Source organism: Pan paniscus, chromosome X (assembly GCF_029289425.2).
Source record: "Pan paniscus chromosome X, NHGRI_mPanPan1-v2.0_pri, whole genome shotgun sequence".
Lineage (NCBI taxonomy): Eukaryota > Metazoa > Chordata > Mammalia > Primates > Hominidae > Pan > Pan paniscus.
In genome coordinates this window covers 143,034,893-143,054,200 of record NC_073272.2, presented here as the reverse complement: position 1 = coordinate 143,054,200, position 19,308 = coordinate 143,034,893, and the positions used below count along the sequence as shown (strand labels likewise).

The window sequence follows — 19,308 nt, the reverse complement described above, 5'->3', positions numbered from 1 at the left end:
TGAATATAACCTGACGGAAGTCCCATAAAATGACAAAAAATGAAAAACAATGAAACATGTATATGAATGACTACTATAGATGATACAGAAGGTAGGCCATTATTCACAAATAATGCAATAAATCCTTTGCCCATCAGATGTTTCTACCTAGATTTGGGGCCTTTAAACATCAACCAATTATGGTAAATGTTTAACTGTAGGAGTTCAGGCAGACAGCCAAATTCTGGTTTCAAAGCTGTTGCTAGTTTTAGCTTAAAGATTTTTTTTTTTTTTCATTTTTAAGCAAGAACATTTCTGGATACCGGTTGTGCTCTATTGTGGCTAGAGCCGCTGGGATTTGAATAAGTAAATTGGGCAGCACACTGGTCCTGAAGAAATGGGCCTGGCAGTATTACCTGAATGTGGCAAATTATAGGCTACCAAGAGTCCTAGGGAAATACTTCCCATTTATAACTTAGCTCTACTTACCTAAAGCTAGTTTATTCCCACAGACACGAAGAGAGAGAGAGTTGTTTTTCTTAGCCAAGCTCCTACAAAAAACAGCAAGGTTGGGGGATGGGAGCACATCCAATGTTTATGCCTTTTGTTTAGGAAAGCCAGGTATCTGAAATACATACATGATAGCCAACTCCTCTGCTCCCCTCCCCCAGGTTTATTTATTTTCTTAACAAGCTTATTAACGAAATCATCAATTTGCATGAAACTGGTTTGAACATTGGCCCTTCCTCAGAATATTTCTTATCTCTTGTGGAAGCACCAAAAAATGGGTAGAAGAAGGGGCCTAGACAATCCACACGTTGGATTTGCAGCCACTGGATATTTCAGATTCAGCTGCTAAAGCCTCTTTGGTATAGACAATGAGGGGCGACTGAAGTGACTTTTCTTAGTCCATTTCCTCTCCTTCTCCCCGTCTCCCGAAGGTACTCCGTGGGTCCCTTCCCTTTCTCTCTTCACAGTCCCTCCTGAGCAGTCCCAAAGCTTCAAACCTTGTTCTCCAACCCCCTTTCCCTAATGTCTCCCAACTACCACCCCCTTCCCCAATCAAACTCCCTTCCCGGTCACCACCAAAGCCCGGAGAAGTGGAATGCACACAATGCCTCCCTTATAGGGCTTGAGCTGGGAACTGGGCATGCTCAGTAGCCAAAGTAGATTTTTTTTTTTTTTTTTCTTTTGGTCGCAAGTGCGGCATCTCTCCCAGTCCCACGCCTCTCTTTCCTCACCCCCTATCCCCTATCCCCTATCCCCACCCCCAGCTCCAAGATCATCCGGCTTAACCCATTCTGCACCAAAGGCCCACGGAGTTCTAAGGTGCGGATAATTAACCCGTCTCCTTCTAACCCGGCTAAATAGTCTCACTTTAGGCTAAAGCCTCACACTTTCGCCTTAAAGCCCCTGGCCCCTTACGCGCAGACAGGTAGGGGGAGTGCGAATACTACTGGATCCTAGGAAATCGGTTCCCAAGAAGGCTCCTTCCAGGATCGACCGCTACGGAGAAGTATTCCAGGAGCCCTCCGTTCTGCGGGGTGACAATTAGCCAAAGGTACCGTACCCGTGATACAAAATCCAAGTATGATTGTTGCATTTGAATGTCATTGTTGTTGACTCATTCCCCTCCATCCTGTAATTATTCAATTCCGCGTAGACTCGACGACCCTATCGATCTCCCTCGGCCCCCCTCCCCCAGGCTCTCCAGTGTTTCTTTGGCTTTTCCTGGCTTCTTGGTTGCTCTCTCAAAGGAATGCCCCGTGTGTGTGTGTGTGTGTGTGTGTGTGTGTGTGTGTGTGTGTGTGTTCCTTCGTTATTAGGGAACTGGAAGAGAAGAAAAGGGCTCGAGTGTGTGTGTATGTGGTGGGGGGGATGGAGGCGAGTGCGCCCTTGTTAGAGGACTGGGGTCTCCACGCCTGAGGAAAGGGGTCGCTCCTCCCTAGGGAATGTTTTAGGCAAAAAGAGGGGGCGGATGCCGGGAGGAAAGCGCGCTGTCTTTCTGGGTGTGTGGGTAGAAGAGGAATCAAATGGGCATGTCCGGATGGGGGACGGGGGTAGGAGCTCAGGAATGTGAGGGGGTCAAAGTGGTCGAGTGTTGGGAGGAAGGACTGCTTGTGTGCGGGGTGGGGGGGGTGGTGGAGAGCGGGGGCGGGGATTCAGCGCGTGTATGTAAAGGTGCAGCCCGTGTGCTAGGCGCTGGGTGCGCGCGCGGTGTCTGCTCGGGTGCGCGCGCGCGCCGCTGCCCGCCTGCCCGCCTGCCCGCCTGCCCGCCTGCTCGCCTGCTGGGGCTGCTCCGTGGGTTTGACGGGCGAGCGGGCGCGGAGGAGCTCTGTCCGGAATCACATAGATACCATCGTGGAAACAGCAGCGCAGGTCACGGCGCCGCGGGCCCTGCACCAGACGCTGGGCTCTAGAGGTGGGTGAATTTTCAGCGGGGGCTGCACAAGCTGCACCGACACGCGTGCTGCCTCTTCCCCGCTCAGCTCAGTAGCGCGCGCGCGTGTGTGTGTGTGTGAGAGAGAGAGAGAGAGACAGAGAGAGAGAGAGATCTCGCGCGCGCGCACGCGCGCCTAGGGGGCAGGTAGCTTATTATTTTTAGTTTGGGTCCTGTTGGTTTGGGGCCGGTTGAGTGGCCAAAGTGGCCGAGGTGGCTAATCCTGCCCTCCACCTCCCACTTGCCTGCCTACGACGCGGTCTTATGCCGCTGAGGACCGGAAAGGATCCGGGTGTCCTTGGCATCGCTGCCCGCCGCCCCCCCCCCCCACCATACCCCAAGCGGCCAGGGCGGCGGGGCAAGTTGTACAGGTCTCGGGTGGCTCCGGCTGTCGGGCCGCTGGGCTGGGTTGGGCTTTATTTTTGCACCCCACTCGCAGCCACTTTCCGCAGACGTGGATCTGAGGCTCGGGGCAGTGGCCCGCGGGTTGGTCGGAGATTGCTAGCGCTCGGCAAGACTAGGAATACCAGAGGAAGAGCCGGTGGGTAACTCTAAAAGCTCTGCAAAGCCAGGCGAGCGCTGCCAGCGCGACTTCGCAAGGTGCCTAAATGTTGAGCTGATTTCTGGCATGGTGAGAGCAGGATTTTTGTAGCTGGCCAGGGAGGGAGAACAGGCAAGGGGGAGCCTGGGCCGCCGCTCGCAGCCACAAAACCACAGGGTCACTCTGCCCGTGGCAAGCAGGTCAGTGACTCCCTAGTGCCAACGTCTTCGAGGCGGCCTGATCTGGCCTCTCTTCCTCCTCACCCACCGCACGCCTGGGTCTAGAGAGGTCCACTGAAACTCCGGCAGCTGCCCCTTGTGGGACGGGAGCGCGCGGAGAAATGTGTGAGCGGCGGGACTGAAGGCCCCCGCGACATCCCGCGCGGTACCCCGCCTCCGCTACACGGACCGCCAGGCTGCTGCTTGGGCCCCTGACGCGGAGGGGGCTGAGCGCCGGCTCCGGGAACAGGGATGCGGCAAAACATTGCGGTACGCGCCAGCAGCCCCTCCAGCCTCCTCGCCGCCCGCCCGAGGTAGCGCACCCGGGCGGCAATGGCCGGGTCTCTCCGCGAACCTCTTCCACCTCCATCCGAGCCTTAGGCGGGCCAGCGGGGTTTCCCGAGTGAGCTCTCCGGGAGCCACCTCGGCCCACCGCCCTGCAGCCCATCAGTGTTCTGCCCCCCTCAGGCCGCTTCTCTCCTCCCAGTCGCGGAGTGCCAGGCGCTGCACTCCGGTGGATGCAGGATTTGTTTTTGGTAGGGCTAGGTTTGTTCAGTCCTGGCCGGTCGTGAGAGCCAAGGGTCTTTCAGGGCACCGAGAGGAAGACGGAGAGACCGAGAGGGAGACGGACAGCTCCCGGCAGCCACAGAGAAGGCTCTTGGTACCCAGCTGGTACTTTGTGGGCTTTTTCTTTTCTTTTTTGCGTTTTTCCCTTGATGTTTAAATGTGCATGTTTCAGTGGTACCACGCGAGTGTGAGGCTTTATTCGCATACATTCAGTGCTCCCTTTACCCTCTTTGTAGCTCCCTTCTCCGAGTTCTTTTTCTTCCTTTCTCCACATTTCCATGGTCTCTTGCCCTTTCAGTACCTCTTTTCCTCTCTCCTTGGTGGACCAACTGGACTCTTTCTCTCTCTTGCCTGCCCCTCCAGCTGCTTGTGGCTTCCTCTGTTTCACAAGAGCTGCATTTGGGAACTTCCTGGCTCGTACTAGTGCCTTTTCCCCCCTTGCTACTTAAAGTAGCAATCACCAGGAGGAGGGCAGCTCCTTATGTGAGATTCCTGGTTCTTGTTTTTGTACTGAATTCGGATTATAAGGATTTTTTTTTCTGCGTTTGGATTTTAGTTTGATTGCTTTTGGGTTTCTTTGTTTTGAGGTGGGTGGGGTGGTGGTTTAGTAACAAGAAATGACTCAACTGAACCAAAATAGCTGTTGAAAACCACATTCATAACAAGGCAAAAAATATCAAGTGAAATTTTGATTTTACAATGAAAGTTGCTTTAGGTGATGTCATAGTTAAGAATTATGACTTCTTTTTGCAATGCCAATCATGCTCTCATGGTGAATAGGGGAAATGCACGTCTATATGGCAGCCAAATAGCATCTCAGCAGTGCTGGCTGTATTCTGAACCAAACTACTTAAAATGCAAATCCTCCTGGGTCATGGCTAATGGATTGTCTACCTTGAGACATGTTCGGTTTTACCACTAGCTGATTCCTCGTGGGTAAAATAAACAAAGGAGTTTCTGTGCGACACTTCTTTCTTTGCATCATTTCCTTGTTGTGTGTTCCTGGGTATTTTATGTATTTAATTAATATTTGGAGGTAACGATATTGAAATTGCACCCAGCTTCCCATTCACAATGGAAAAGACTAATATTGCTAAAATAGTATCAATAAAATGCACTCTGCTTGTGTTGTTTAATCTTTTCCAGGAAGCATCGTGTATGTTTGTGTATATATGCAGTATTTAAGGACCTGAATACGATGAGTTATTTTGCTAAGCATTAAACTCTACCAACAAGTGATTCTTTATGCGTTTATAGTCAGGGACATGGGGTGGTAATATTAGGAAGGGCGGGTGGGTGTTTGGAACTGATGATTTTAGGACGAAAAATGTGCTGTACTGAACATATTTGGTGCTGTAGAAAAAGCTACTCAGAGATTGTGTTGTGTGAACTCCTCTTCCTCAGCAGTTGCAGTCTGTGGTCAAAGTGAAAGAGATAAAGCAGTTAAGCCGAGGATCAGTCGGACCTGGGTTCAAAATGGTAAATAAAGATGTGGGAGAGGGCCAGGGAGGCAAGAGAGCCAGTTCTCAAAGTGGAAAGACTGCCTGGAGATCAGCTAAGCAATGCAGGAGTAAGCAGGTTACTCTGCTGCTTTCAGAGGCTCAAAGACAAAAGGCTTTTTGCTCCCTCTTTGGGAGATGACTGACAGAAATTAGAGACTGTTTATTTACCAGAAAATAAAATTTGGCCATCCCTTACTCAGTTGTTTTTCTAGAACCGCACAGCATCATCTGTGTCTTTGAAGGCAGCAGTGTACAGGAGTAAACCGATTGACAGCAATGAACTTACCTATGGGGCTACAGCACAAGCAAATCTCTTCCCAGGTCACTGTTCCTTAGTCTTTTAACAGTCCCCGCTACAGCAGCCCAATCCTCCCATTTCCATCCTCCAGTGAACTCTGGGCTCTAATGTTTTTTTTTTTTTTTTTTTTTTTTTAATTCAGCCTCTCTATCTAGCTGAAGCTTAGAGAATAAATATCCACTAATCAAAATGGCTTTGTGGTACAAACTCGATGGCATACTTGATGGTCTCGGTCATTTGAAGTGCAAGTAGGAAGCTTAAGGCCTGTGTTCAAGGGCAGAGTTTGACGGTCCACGTGGAAAAAATATTTTCAGACTGTAAGAAAGATATAAGCATGATTGATAATATATTTTCCTATTGTTAGTTGTGTGTTCTGCACATGTGAATTTGGTATAAACCACAGGTATGGAAAATAAAATGTATGGCAGTTTTAGTGGTTATTATTGTTGACTGAGTGAGACTATTTGGAGGTTTGATTGCCTTAAAAATACAACTCTGGTAATTATAGCCATGTGTTCACTATGGTATGATTTAAATACAAGTAATTTTTCAAGTAATGACCATTGAAAAAATGTTTTCTTTTTATTTTTTAGATTATTTCTCTTTATTCAGAAGCATACAGTTGTTTGCTGATTGCAAGAAGATGTTTCTTTGGCTGTTTCTGATTTTGTCAGCCCTGATTTCTTCGACAAATGCAGATTCTGACATATCGGTGGAAATTTGCAATGTGTGTTCCTGCGTGTCAGTTGAGAATGTGCTCTATGTCAACTGTGAGAAGGTTTCAGTCTACAGACCAAATCAGCTGAAACCACCTTGGTCTAATTTTTATCACCTCAATTTCCAAAATAATTTTTTAAATATTCTGTATCCAAATACGTTCTTGAATTTTTCACATGCAGTCTCCCTGCATCTGGGGAATAATAAACTGCAGAACATTGAGGGAGGAGCCTTTCTTGGGCTCAGTGCATTAAAGCAGTTGCACTTGAACAACAATGAATTAAAGATTCTCCGAGCTGACACTTTCCTTGGCATAGAGAACTTGGAGTATCTCCAGGCTGACTACAATTTAATCAAGTATATTGAACGAGGAGCCTTCAATAAGCTCCACAAACTGAAAGTTCTCATTCTTAATGACAATCTGATTTCATTCCTTCCTGATAATATTTTCCGATTCGCATCTTTGACCCATCTGGATATACGAGGGAACAGAATCCAGAAGCTCCCTTATATCGGGGTTCTGGAACACATTGGCCGTGTCGTTGAATTGCAACTGGAAGATAACCCTTGGAACTGTAGCTGTGATTTATTGCCCTTAAAAGCTTGGCTGGAGAACATGCCATATAACATTTACATAGGAGAAGCTATCTGTGAAACTCCCAGTGACTTATATGGAAGGCTTTTAAAAGAAACCAACAAACAAGAACTATGTCCCATGGGCACCGGCAGTGATTTTGATGTGCGCATCCTGCCTCCATCTCAGCTGGAAAATGGCTACACCACTCCCAATGGTCACACTACCCAAACATCTTTACACAGATTAGTAACTAAACCACCAAAAACAACAAATCCTTCCAAGATCTCTGGAATCGTTGCAGGCAAAGCCCTCTCCAACCGCAATCTCAGTCAGATTGTGTCTTACCAAACAAGGGTGCCTCCTCTAACACCTTGCCCGGCACCTTGCTTCTGCAAAACACACCCTTCAGATTTGGGACTAAGTGTGAACTGCCAAGAGAAAAATATACAGTCTATGTCTGAACTGATACCGAAACCTTTAAATGCGAAGAAGCTGCACGTCAATGGCAATAGCATCAAGGATGTGGACGTATCAGACTTCACTGACTTTGAAGGACTGGATTTGCTTCATTTAGGCAGCAATCAAATTACAGTGATTAAGGGAGACGTATTTCACAATCTCACTAATTTACGCAGGCTATATCTCAATGGCAATCAAATTGAAAGACTCTATCCTGAAATATTTTCAGGTCTTCATAACCTGCAGTATCTGTATTTGGAATACAATTTGATTAAGGAAATCTCAGCAGGCACCTTTGACTCCATGCCAAACTTGCAGTTACTGTACTTAAACAATAATCTCCTAAAGAGCCTGCCTGTTTACATCTTTTCCGGAGCACCCTTAGCTAGACTGAACCTGAGGAACAACAAATTCATGTACCTGCCTGTCAGTGGGGTCCTTGATCAGTTGCAATCTCTTACACAGATTGACTTGGAGGGCAACCCATGGGACTGTACTTGTGACTTGGTGGCATTAAAGCTGTGGGTGGAGAAGTTGAGCGACGGGATTGTTGTGAAAGAACTGAAATGTGAGACGCCTGTTCAGTTTGCCAACATTGAACTGAAGTCCCTCAAAAATGAAATCTTATGTCCCAAACTTTTAAATAAGCCGTCTGCACCATTCACAAGCCCTGCACCTGCCATTACATTCACCACTCCTTTGGGTCCCATTCGAAGTCCTCCTGGTGGGCCAGTGCCTCTGTCTATTTTAATCTTAAGTATCTTAGTGGTCCTCATTTTAACGGTGTTTGTTGCTTTTTGCCTTCTTGTTTTTGTCCTGCGACGCAACAAGAAACCCACAGTGAAGCACGAAGGCCTGGGGAATCCTGACTGTGGCTCCATGCAGCTGCAGCTAAGGAAGCATGACCACAAAACCAATAAAAAAGATGGACTGAGCACAGAAGCTTTCATTCCACAAACTATAGAACAGATGAGCAAGAGCCACACTTGTGGCTTGAAAGAGTCAGAAACTGGGTTCATGTTTTCAGATCCTCCAGGACAGAAAGTTGTTATGAGAAATGTGGCCGACAAGGAGAAAGATTTATTACATGTAGATACCAGGAAGAGACTGAGCACAATTGATGAGCTGGATGAATTATTCCCTAGCAGGGATTCCAATGTGTTTATTCAGAATTTTCTTGAAAGCAAAAAGGAGTATAATAGCATAGGTGTCAGTGGCTTTGAGATCCGCTATCCAGAAAAACAACCAGACAAAAAAAATAAGAAGTCACTGATAGGTGGCAACCACAGTAAAATTGTTGTGGAACAAAGGAAGAGTGAGTATTTTGAACTGAAGGCGAAACTGCAGAGTTCCCCTGACTACCTACAGGTCCTTGAGGAGCAAACAGCTTTGAACAAGATCTAGGTCATGTAATCTTACTTCATACAGAGGACATTTATTTAATGATGAAAGTGCCTTTTGTTGACTTCTAACTTCCAAATACTATATTATCAATAGGCATGGAGGCAGGTGTTTCCAAGGGTGTCTCATTAACTGTAGCTGCAAAGATGTGTCAAGTAGAAGAGAATTTGTTTAATAGATTTTACTACATAAAACCTATACTGTGGAGTCCTGTGGGGATACTGCAAACTCTATTGCCAAAGGGATGCTTTATACACATAATACTGAATTTAACCTCAAGAGGCAAATCTGTTTTGTACCCCAATGCAAAACCTTCGTCTCTTTGTGCTTTGTAAAGCAAACTCAAGAAAACTGGTACACCTGTACCAGCTGGGTCCTTTATCTTGCACGTAGATTAAGTTGGTGGAACTGGAATAATCCTTTTGATTTGTGGCATTGTAACAACTCCGTGTAAAGATTATCTGAAAAGAAAAAAAAAAAAAAAAAAAAAAAAAAAAAAAAAGCATGCAAAGAGAGAACACTCGATAGTATTTGTAAATTGGTAACCTTTATGGCCTGCATCTTGAAACCGCTGGATTTATAATGTTAATTTGTGCAAATACTTGTTTAAAATATAACATACATTACATAACTATAAAATAAATTTGAACACTTTAAGCATTACCTGTCTATACATAAAAATCTAAAAGAAAAAATCAACGTGAGTTAGATAGCATTTGTGATGATCTGAAGAAATATGTGACGTTTATCAGAATTAAACATGGCTCAAATTAAACTAACACTAGAGTTTGTTCTCAGTTACGTGAAACACCCACAATCCTTCAAGGTTGTCCAAAATAAGCAGAGTGCTTACTGTGTGAGCGCACCCAAAGCTATTTTTGTAACATAATTCATATTTATGAAGTACTTTGTATACTAAATAGGAAAATATGTACTCCTTAATATGTATTTAATATGCCTGACTTGTTTTCCTGATCACAGTGAATTTATCAGTAAGTATAAATGTAGACAGAAAGAAATATACTAAACTGAAACAAGCTGGTGTGAACAGAAATATTCTGGATTTTGTGATCAGGTGTAACTTAAAAACAAAAAAATTTAAAAACAAACAGAAAAGAAAAAAATACAAAAGAACAGTCGATTCTGTGCTATTCTTGTGAATTTAGCATATTATCTTCAGATTTGTTACCAATTGTGCATTCAAAAATAAGTTCCTTAGTTTTCTAGTATTGTGTCTGGGGCAGTTGTTATTTGCCATCGGTTGTCTTGCTTTTCAGGATTCTATGAGCTTAATTCAAATAGTTTTCGCTACAAGTATTTAAAAAATAATGAATAAGGTTAATAGTTATATCTTGTATGCATCAGTATCCTGTTCTTTCATCATTCAGACTACTATCAGATAATCTAGTAGAACTGTAAACATCATGGTAATCTTGGCTATGAAAGCCACACTGTAAAAATGCTTGCATTGGTTTCAGATGAGTTCGCAGTCTGCAACTACAAATGATATGCCCCTGTGTTTGCTTTTGCTAAGACCTAAGTCAAAATTTGTTAAAGGAATAAAGTAACTGATAATGGGTGATGTCGGAACTTTTGTAGGAGCTCCCGATTAACAAAGTGATATTCAGAAACACATTGTCTTCTTGGCCTGCCTGCATATATATATATAGATATATAGATATATATAGATATACATATATATATGTGTGTGTGTATATATATATGCGTGTGTATATATATGTGTGTGTATATATATACATATATGTATGTGTGTGTGTATATATATATATAGTGTGTGTGTGTGTGCGTGTGTGAGAGTGTGTGTCCTATCTCTTATAATTACCTTATGAATCAGTAAGATAACCAAGAAGGTAAACATAGCCATTCCTCATGATTGCAAGTGGCATATTTTTTCTGTTGCAGCTTCCAAAATGATACTGTGTTTATAGTTGCAGTAGCTGTTCCTTTATTAATCACTAATTTCAGGGCTTTATGTGTTTGTTGCAAGACAAAAAAAAGAAGCTTGGCTTTCTTGGGTGTGTGTGTATGTGTGTGTGTGTCTGAGTGTGTGTATATATATATATGTGGGTATATATTCATACATATAGATAATTTGGAAATCTTTTTTCAATAGCAAAAACCGTCTCCATGTGTATGTGCTGGTGCTCTTAAAACTTTAGTGTGTAATTTTAATTTTTATGACATCTGTGAAAACTTTATATGAATATAAAATAATTCAAACAAATAATTGCTTTCTGATCTTGAAAGAAAAGACAAGATGTGTGCCCAACAGCGTTTTTCATCTACAATTTCATAAGGACTTTTGATATGCCATTACCATGCATGCACACATCCATGGATTAAAGGGCTCCTAATGTATACTGACAGGATAAAGATGCAAAGGCTTCAAAGAAAGTGTTTTAGTTTAGTCTGTCAATAAAGTATGGCTTGAAGGATCTTAAATAGACACTTATAGGAGGAATCAGAAAGTTCCATTCATGGTCTGGGGATAATAGGTCATTTGAATGATACTTTTATTCAGTGTGGTGATGTTCTGAAGATGTTTCAAGGTTTCTGCAGAATTCTCAATGGCAAGAGTACCTGCCACCATCTCAAAAGCTTGCTGTAGCATATTGGCTATCCCATACTCTTCTGCTAAAAGGTATAAATGTTCAACTTTTTTTAAAAAGTAATTTAACGTATGTGGTTATTTGGAGGTTCAAATTGTAAATGAAAGTAACAAATTCTTGGTTAAGGCTAATATATTTTCCTTAACTAAAGTCATTGTGCCTACATTATATAGTGTATACAATTTTGCACCTGTCTCTCATTAGTTCTAGTTGTACATTTTATGATAATGTAGTTAGGTATAAGTTTTGAGTTGAGTACAAGAACAGTTAAAATACTGTATCTACATTTTGTTGGCTTCAACTATAACCTTGATGTTAGTTTAACCCCTGGAGGTATGATATGTACATCAGTACAGCATTTTTAGTGGAACTTGGATGCAAACCTATAAAATCCAAGAAGTGCTCATTTCTAATGTGGGCTGACACATCATGGGCTTCTTGGCACTATATTCATGGGTATGGACTACGTTAGAATGATTGCAAACAAATTTAGATCTTATGAAATCAGTGAAGGGGTTGAGATAATATATTGTGTCCATGTAATATAAATCAAGTTTTAAATTATTTTTTTATGAAATCAATAAAGATGATTCAATTCTTTAAAAGTAAGTCTTTGTGTAATTTTATGAGAAAGCAGCTATTAAAGTAGAGTGATTCAAGTCTATAAGGCAATTTATATTCTATATTTAGTTTTTCATTCTGAATAGACTGAAAAAATATATGAATTAGAAATTTATTTAAGACCATCTTTCTTTTGTTGCTTTTTTTAAACATTTACTTTTCTTTAAGCCATAAGGATGCATAAATTATACAGGGCATGACCTTATGAGTAACATCAACAGGTATTTCAGAAATAACAGAACACGTCTAGAAATGTATGGTGGTAATATTAATCTATAATATTTTTTGCATGATTTGTACATTGACATTGTATGAAATGAGCACACTGAGGTTTTTTTGTTGTTACTGTCGCATCCAAAGAGTTGGGGAGAAACTATATTAAGAATGTATTTATAATCACTATTTTAAAATAAAGTAAAAAAAAATATTGTATTGTTTTTACCCTGATTTGATTATCAGTATTTTAGGTTAATTTGTAAGAGAAAAATCAAGTAATGCTGTAAAAGCTCATGTAAATCACAGAAAAGAACTGTTTTAATGACTTTTGTTTGCTTTTAATAACATCAAGATATTAGAATTTATTAATTGCCATTTTTATGAAAGTATTAATAAAATTGTTTGCTACAATGATATTTCTGAAGCCACAGTTTGTTAAATATATTTGTCTTTCCATTATTTTTCAGAAAAATATAAAGCAGTAACCAAACTGATCATTTCACCCAGATTTGAGGGTAAGATATAGCTTTAGACTACTGTTTATATTCAACTTAACTGCTAAATCTCTGTTAAAAAAAAAATGCTTTCTTTAGAAACATATTTTCAATCTGTGTTCCTTCCCACTGGCAGCCCCTTTGGAGAAGAGTCTGACAGTGCCAAGATCAACATGCTTTGATTCTTGCCCATTCTTTTGAATCAGTTGGATTCTGACATAACTTCAGATAAGCAAATACTAATATTCAGTCTTAACTATCTGCTCAAATACTTTTAGAAAACCTTCAGTACCTCTGTATTCCATTGCCAGTTTGCCTGGTTACAGGTTAGTTACCCACTTATGGAGTGAATTGTGATTTGTATTTGGTTCTTTTAAAGATGACCAAAATTATCAATCCACGACTTTACCCAAATTATTACTGTTGTGGAAAATGAACTAATTGCATTACGGTTAACTTGAGGGCAGAAATGAATGTAACTGACTATATTGACCAATACAGTGGGTTTAAGGTTCATATATTTATGGTAAGAAAAGTAAACACAGAAACAGAGAGAGAGAGAATATAAATTAAGATTGTTGTTGCTTTACACGTATACATAGGTATGCTGAAGGTGTGAACAGTATAGATAGCATATGCAAGTACTTTTAGACTAAATGCCTTAGGCATCTGAGGAGATACACCGTAGGATTGTGTTATTTTATTTATTTATGAGTACTGAGCACAGAGCTTTGGGTTCCAGCCACTTCTGTTATGTAGACAAGTGGCATCAAATCAAGGTTTGGCATCATTTCTAGTGCTCATCCAATTAGTCACTGTGGTCAGATGGGCTGAACTAAAATAAAATATCCTGTTTGTGGCTTCACTTACCTAGAATAATGGGTGACATATATCAAGTTCACCTGATAATTGTTAACTCTCAATTTCAGATTTCCTAAGGATCTATTCTTTGTTAATTTAAAAGCTAATGGGAACTCAAATGAATTTTAATAACTTACTTTGTACAAAACTGCCCTTAATCTAATTTGGAATTTTATTTTGTTTTATTTATTTATTTATTTAATGTCTTTTTAGTTTCTACTGGTTGATAGGATTGTGTTTTAAAAGGGAAAATCGAGGAAGGGAAATTGTGTTGTTTATCTTATATGAAATGATGGGTTTTTTTAATTTTTAAAAATTATTTTAACCTGTTGTTCTTATGTCTACAGGGGGAAAATAAAGTAGGGCTCTGAGGCATTTGAATATTTTAGACCAAATAATTGCTATTGAGAATAAAGATTCAAGCTTCTCATTAATCCATAATTGACATTTCCACTGACTGTAGGACGCAGAACCAGGAGAGAATTACTCAACCCTCCACTTTAGTTTACTTTTGTAGACACTGCCTAAATAGAAATAGAAATTCTGGTGACTTCAATAACATCAAAAATGACAAATTACCTGTTTAACTTAAAAAGGTCATGAATGAGGCCTTCAGAGAAATAATATTAATAATATAATGAATAACCATAGAGCAGTGCCTTTAAATTAGCCATAGGAAGGAAATAGTCTTTTTAAGTTTCTGAACAATATATTTCTCTTACTTGGCACCTCACAAATACTAGATCATGTCAGACGCTGCTGGTTAATAGCTGCAGGAAGGCATGTTGTGCAGTGGATATTGCTCATGGAAGTGTGTGAAATCATAGTAAGCTTTGTTCTCCCTGCTAAGACTTGCTATGTATATTTCCATCATTGTTTCATGTAAACTGAACCATTGTGGTGAACTTTTGGAGTTGATATGGAATCACTTTAATGCTGTTTTCACAAATAAAAGTTTTTTCTTATAGGTCACATTTGTAGCCATTCAGTGTGTTTATTAGTGTGAAATTAGTAAAGCTCAAGCTCAAAAAGAAATGCAAATAGTCTGGTTTTTAGCTGATGCAATCAATATATTAGTTTACATGGCTAGGCCAGGTCTACCTACACACATACACATGCATACACATAAGAAAGATAGAGAGTAATGTGTGCAAATAGTGAATTATACAAAAAGGGAATTATCTAGTTAATGTAAACAAAATATTTCTATCTTGACTACCTACTTGACCACCTAGATGTTTCAAATCCAAGTAGATTGGAACCTAAATATTAATTGTCCTTTTTTTTTTCGCCTACACTTGAAATTAAAACCTGACCACTTTGTCATATATAGTGGAAATTATGCCCAGCTTATCTCCCAAGACTTCTCTGGGTTTCAGTTATTTGTTGTCTTGAGATTTTATTTTGATTTTCTTTGTTAACATTTTTCATCACTATCATCTCCAAATTATATGCTTAATAAATGTATAGTGCTGTGTACAATTTTCAGGCAACCAGCCCAGGTGCAAATCAGTGATGCTACTACCTTTCACAAACGTTATTCAGAGAACCGTGCAGGAGCATTTAAATCCAAAATAATCCCAGGATGAGGATTTAATTAGAAATTATTGGAACAGGTATGTTTTTTTTCCCGTAAAGAAGGAAAAGTTGGTTGAAAATTATGACTAAAGAGCAGCAGGAGAACAAAGGAGTATTAAGAGAAAAAATATTTACTTATCAGATAGAATTCAGAACTTAAATACTGAACAAATGTATCATAAAATAAGTCAAATTATAGATTTCTTTCTCCTTATTATTTACCTCGGCTTTATTTCTTTTAAACAGATATGAAATCTAGGCTTTGTCAACACAATAGTAATTTATAGCTTTTATAGAATCCACTGGTCAATTAAAACATTTAATTACCTTTGCAACCCCTATGGATTTTTTTCTTAGTTGACTAACATCAAGGACTGACTGATTCTCAAAGCCTCCCAATACAGTTTTAGCTGTCAAAAAATGATAAGTAGCATTTGTGTTTAATGAGAATAAGAGGTGAAAAATGCATATCACAGAAAACCATCATGATAGGGAGCAAAATAAATTAGCACAAACATTTGGGTTCCCAGATACAAAAACTTGTGGTCAAAAAGCTGCCAGACCTTTTGGGCTGTTTTCAGAAATCTTATTTTTAAAAAGATATATCAAGTGCCTATTTCAGAAGCTATTTCCTGTACGAATCCCCAGGAAGCCATGTATCTGCCATGGATCCCCTTGCTCCATAGCAAGATGTGTCACATTTGCCAAGTCCTCCCTGCTGGAAATTTTTCTCTTCTGCTGTTACAAGCAACCAACACTGTCTATGGCATTGGCTAGCTTAGGGAGAATTTTTTCACTGTTTTTTGGTAGTTGGTGGTAATATGCACAAAAAATCTAGGAGTCTCAATACCAGCATATATTTACCTTTGTAATATTACCATACGGGAGAGCATTTGGGTCCTGTATATTTTACACATTGCATCTTTGTTTTTATTCATCAGTTGTCCTCCATCCCACAGAAGCTACTAGTTATTTTATTCATCCCTCTCTTTCAAAGTAGAAGCTGATCACCATCCTGAAATCTCAGTTATTTATACAAATAATCATCACACTTCTATGTGTCCATTTCCTTCTGTAACTTCTAGAAATATAGAAAATTTAGTACAGTAAGTGATGGATTTAAAAGGAAGTCCTACTGACACACAAAAAAATCATGATATGAAGACAGAGTGACTTACCAGAAAAAAACAACTTTAGGAAGTCATTTCTTAAGTTTTAGATTTCCTTGCTTTGCAATTAGACTTCAGTGCCTTCGCTTGTGAGCTGGACCCAATGAAATCAGTTTTCACTCTGGGGCCGCGCAATAACTAGAAATGATATTATTGCTGACATGTGGGCAGGTTTGCCATGTGTTGCCATAAACATGGCTGCTATTTTCTCCTTGCACTTTCTACTTCAGAAAATATTCATTCTCTCAGATTTGGCACAGCTGCTGAAATGCTGCTGTATCAATTCTCACCATGAAAATTCAAAAAGAATTTTTTTTCTATATGTAACTGAGCAGTTACACAAAAATGTGTATTGGAAACTGGATAAAAACATCAGGATAAAGAAGATAACCAGTGTGTTCATAAGAAAAGAGGGTTTTAAGGAAGTGAAATGCAGGCATTTTATTAAAAATTACATCTACCACCTCCCTTTGAACTTGTCGACTTTTTGAAGACTCCAATGTATGCATTATAAGGGGAATAGGACTCTGTTTATACGCAGCATTTTCACTCTCTGCTCATTCTTCTTGGTTGCCTAGGCTGGGCTGCAGTGGAGAATGTGTGAACAGTAACTTTGTTTTTAAATCCCAAATGCATATATGATTTCAGTTGCTCATTTGAATATTAACACATTGGACATGGCCAGTTTCTAACATAATATTTTTACTACAGCCAATTGAGACTTCACTGAATGACCTTTATTTCATCTTAAAGGTTATCAGAGCAGGGGTAAACTAAGAGGCTGTTGGTCAGTTTCAATGTTTAAAGACCATCACAGGAAGATTGAGTACATGTACTCCGAATTTCCAAGTCAGATTATTTGGTCCCAATTTCTTCTCTTTTGAAAGAGTAACTAGGGCTAGAGAGGGCAAGTGACTTGCCCAAGGTCAAAAAATTATTACAGCTAGTCTGGTCTAGGACCTGATTCTCCTCACTCGCAGGATCAAGTTATTTTCATTACACTGCTTTGTTTGCAAGTTCCAGAGAGGAAAATGAGCATCTGTGGGTGAAGCTTCAGGCAGACATTCCAATGCAGCATAAGGACATTTTCTGTAAGGTTTTAGAATGCTCTATAACTGGAATGAACTAGATACAAAATGCAGAGCTCTTAGTCCTTAGAAGTGTTCAAGCTGAGGATGGTTCTAACAAGGAGGATGGATGTTATTCAAGAAAATTTATTTGAATGCGAGCTTGGACTAGGTGATCTTGGAGGACACTTGAAACTCTTAAGACACCAAGGATTCTGTAGTGTATACACTATAATCATTTACCAAGCAAGTCAAAACTATCAAATTTTTTCATCTGGAATATTTAATTAATTGATCTTTGTAGTTTAATGACTAGCAGATGATCTCTACTAGTAGAATAACAAATTAATAACTCCAAAAATACCAGTTAGGTATTAGGCATCATGATAAAAGGGACATAGAGTGAAATCTCCCCCACTATATAATGTTTGTGTTTTTAAGTGTCAGCATTTCAAAAAGAATAGTCTCTGATGTTTAATTTTTTTTACAAAGGAAAAACAAATTCTTTTGTACATTATACTGAAGATGGCACTGTAGTGACAACCCCACACTAGAAATGCTGAGACATGCCGGTATATGTTATTTCAATCCTCAATTTCAATTTTGAGAGTATTTCTTGAGCTTGGCAAATGGAACACAAAGGTTAATATCTTGTAACATCATCTTTGCTAATTGGAGTTGGGTGCAATTTTTTTATAATTTACTCTCAATAAGATAGAACTGAACTTTATTCCAAAGAATTGCAGTTCAGGTTGCAGCTCAACAGACTATATTCAGAATAGAAACTGCAAATTATCTGACCTGTAAAAATTATTAGAAATATTTATTTGAATTTTATTCCATAAAGATAGTTTTCTTTTAAAAAAAAAAAAAAAGTAAAGGGAAAATAAAACCATTCCGACCTCAAGGACAGTTTGGTCTATTTATTTGGGATGCTATTAATTTTTAAAGATTCTGGGTACACCCAGGATGACTCTGAAATGCAATTTCTAGGTTTTCTTTATTCCATCCATATCATTAACTAGAGCTCCATCGAATGTGGCTACCGTGCAATTCCTGGTCCCTTTAATCACAAAGAGTATTCCCTCAGGTACCAGCAACTCATTCAAAATTAGCAGTTTTATACTTTGGAGTCATACTTCACTTTTAAATAGTCACAGTGTTAAACATATACATAACCTCTGCCCAAGTGATTTTATGTTTTAGTAGAGAAGAATAGAAGGGAATAAAAATATTTACTTTGACTTAACACTGATGTCCAAGGCCTGTTGACCCTCCGGCCTTCCCTCTCTCTTCATCTCACATGCCTATGGATGATACCACTTTATCTGTCTGCTCCCTGTGCAGTCTCATAGCTCCTCATTCAAACATTACCTCTTGTGACAGAGGCCATATGCCCCCACCCTCACTAAAACTGTTTCTGTTTAACAATGTTTTTTTTTCTGATAATTCAAATTCAGATACCAGATTCACATGCTGCTAATTCACAGGCCCGTCAAATATGTCAGTACTCTGAGACATTTTCAAGAGAGGACATCGGCTGGGCGCGGTGGCTCACGCCTGTAATCCCAGCACTTTGGGAGGCCGAGGCGGGCGGATCACGAGGTCAGGAGATCGGGACCATCCTGGCTAACGCGGTGAAACCCCGTCTGTACTAAAAATACAAAAAATTAGCCAGGCGCGGTGGCGGGCACCAGTAGTCACAGCTACTCGGGAGGCTGAGGTGGGAGAATGGTGTGAACCCAGGAGGCGGAGCTTGCAGTGAGCCAAGATGGGGCCACTGCACTCCAGCCTGGGCGACAGTGCGAGACTCTGTCTCAAAAAAAAAAAAAAAAAAAGAGAGGACATCAAGGAGTGGAAGAGGAGACCACGTTAGTCAAACAAATAATGGTGTTTCAGGCCTGGGACAAGCAGTGGACTAGGGGACCTCCTTGGTATCCTTCAGTCTTAACCATGGGTAAATCTGGTACAGT

General features: G+C 40.2%; 1 protein-coding gene across 4 annotated transcripts; it reads left to right on the top strand.

Annotated features, from left to right (window-relative positions):
* Window positions 1–783: 783 nt before the first annotated feature.
* Window positions 784–14,493, top strand: SLITRK4 (SLIT and NTRK like family member 4). Of its 4 annotated transcripts, XR_004668929.3 has the most exons (3): window positions 2,546–2,960; window positions 6,139–12,681; window positions 12,797–14,493. XR_004668929.3 is itself a non-coding variant. In XM_003816808.6 (2 exons), exon 2 carries the CDS (start codon window positions 6,189–6,191, stop codon window positions 8,700–8,702), a length of 2,514 nt encoding a protein of 837 aa, XP_003816856.1. In that variant the 5' UTR covers window positions 784–1,540; window positions 6,139–6,188; the 3' UTR covers window positions 8,703–14,493. The 4 variants fall into 4 exon arrangements, 3 of the variants coding, with proteins under 3 accessions (XP_003816856.1, XP_003816857.1, XP_003816858.2); XM_003816808.6 differs by lacking the exon at window positions 2,546–2,960 and adding an exon at window positions 784–1,540 and having other exon boundaries at window positions 6,139–14,493; XM_003816809.5 differs by lacking the exon at window positions 2,546–2,960 and adding an exon at window positions 2,153–2,401 and having other exon boundaries at window positions 6,139–14,493.
* The last annotated feature ends 4,815 nt before the right edge of the window (window positions 14,494–19,308 follow it).

Coding starts and splice junctions, on each gene's coding strand:
- SLITRK4 (XM_003816810.4), top strand. CDS start 2,684: ATGCCGCTGAGGACCGGAAAGGATCCGGGTGTCCTTGGCATCGCTGCC. Junction 2,961..6,138: donor GAATACCAGAGGAAGAGCCG/GTGGGTAACTCT, acceptor TTTATTTTTTAG/ATTATTTCTCTTTATTCAGA.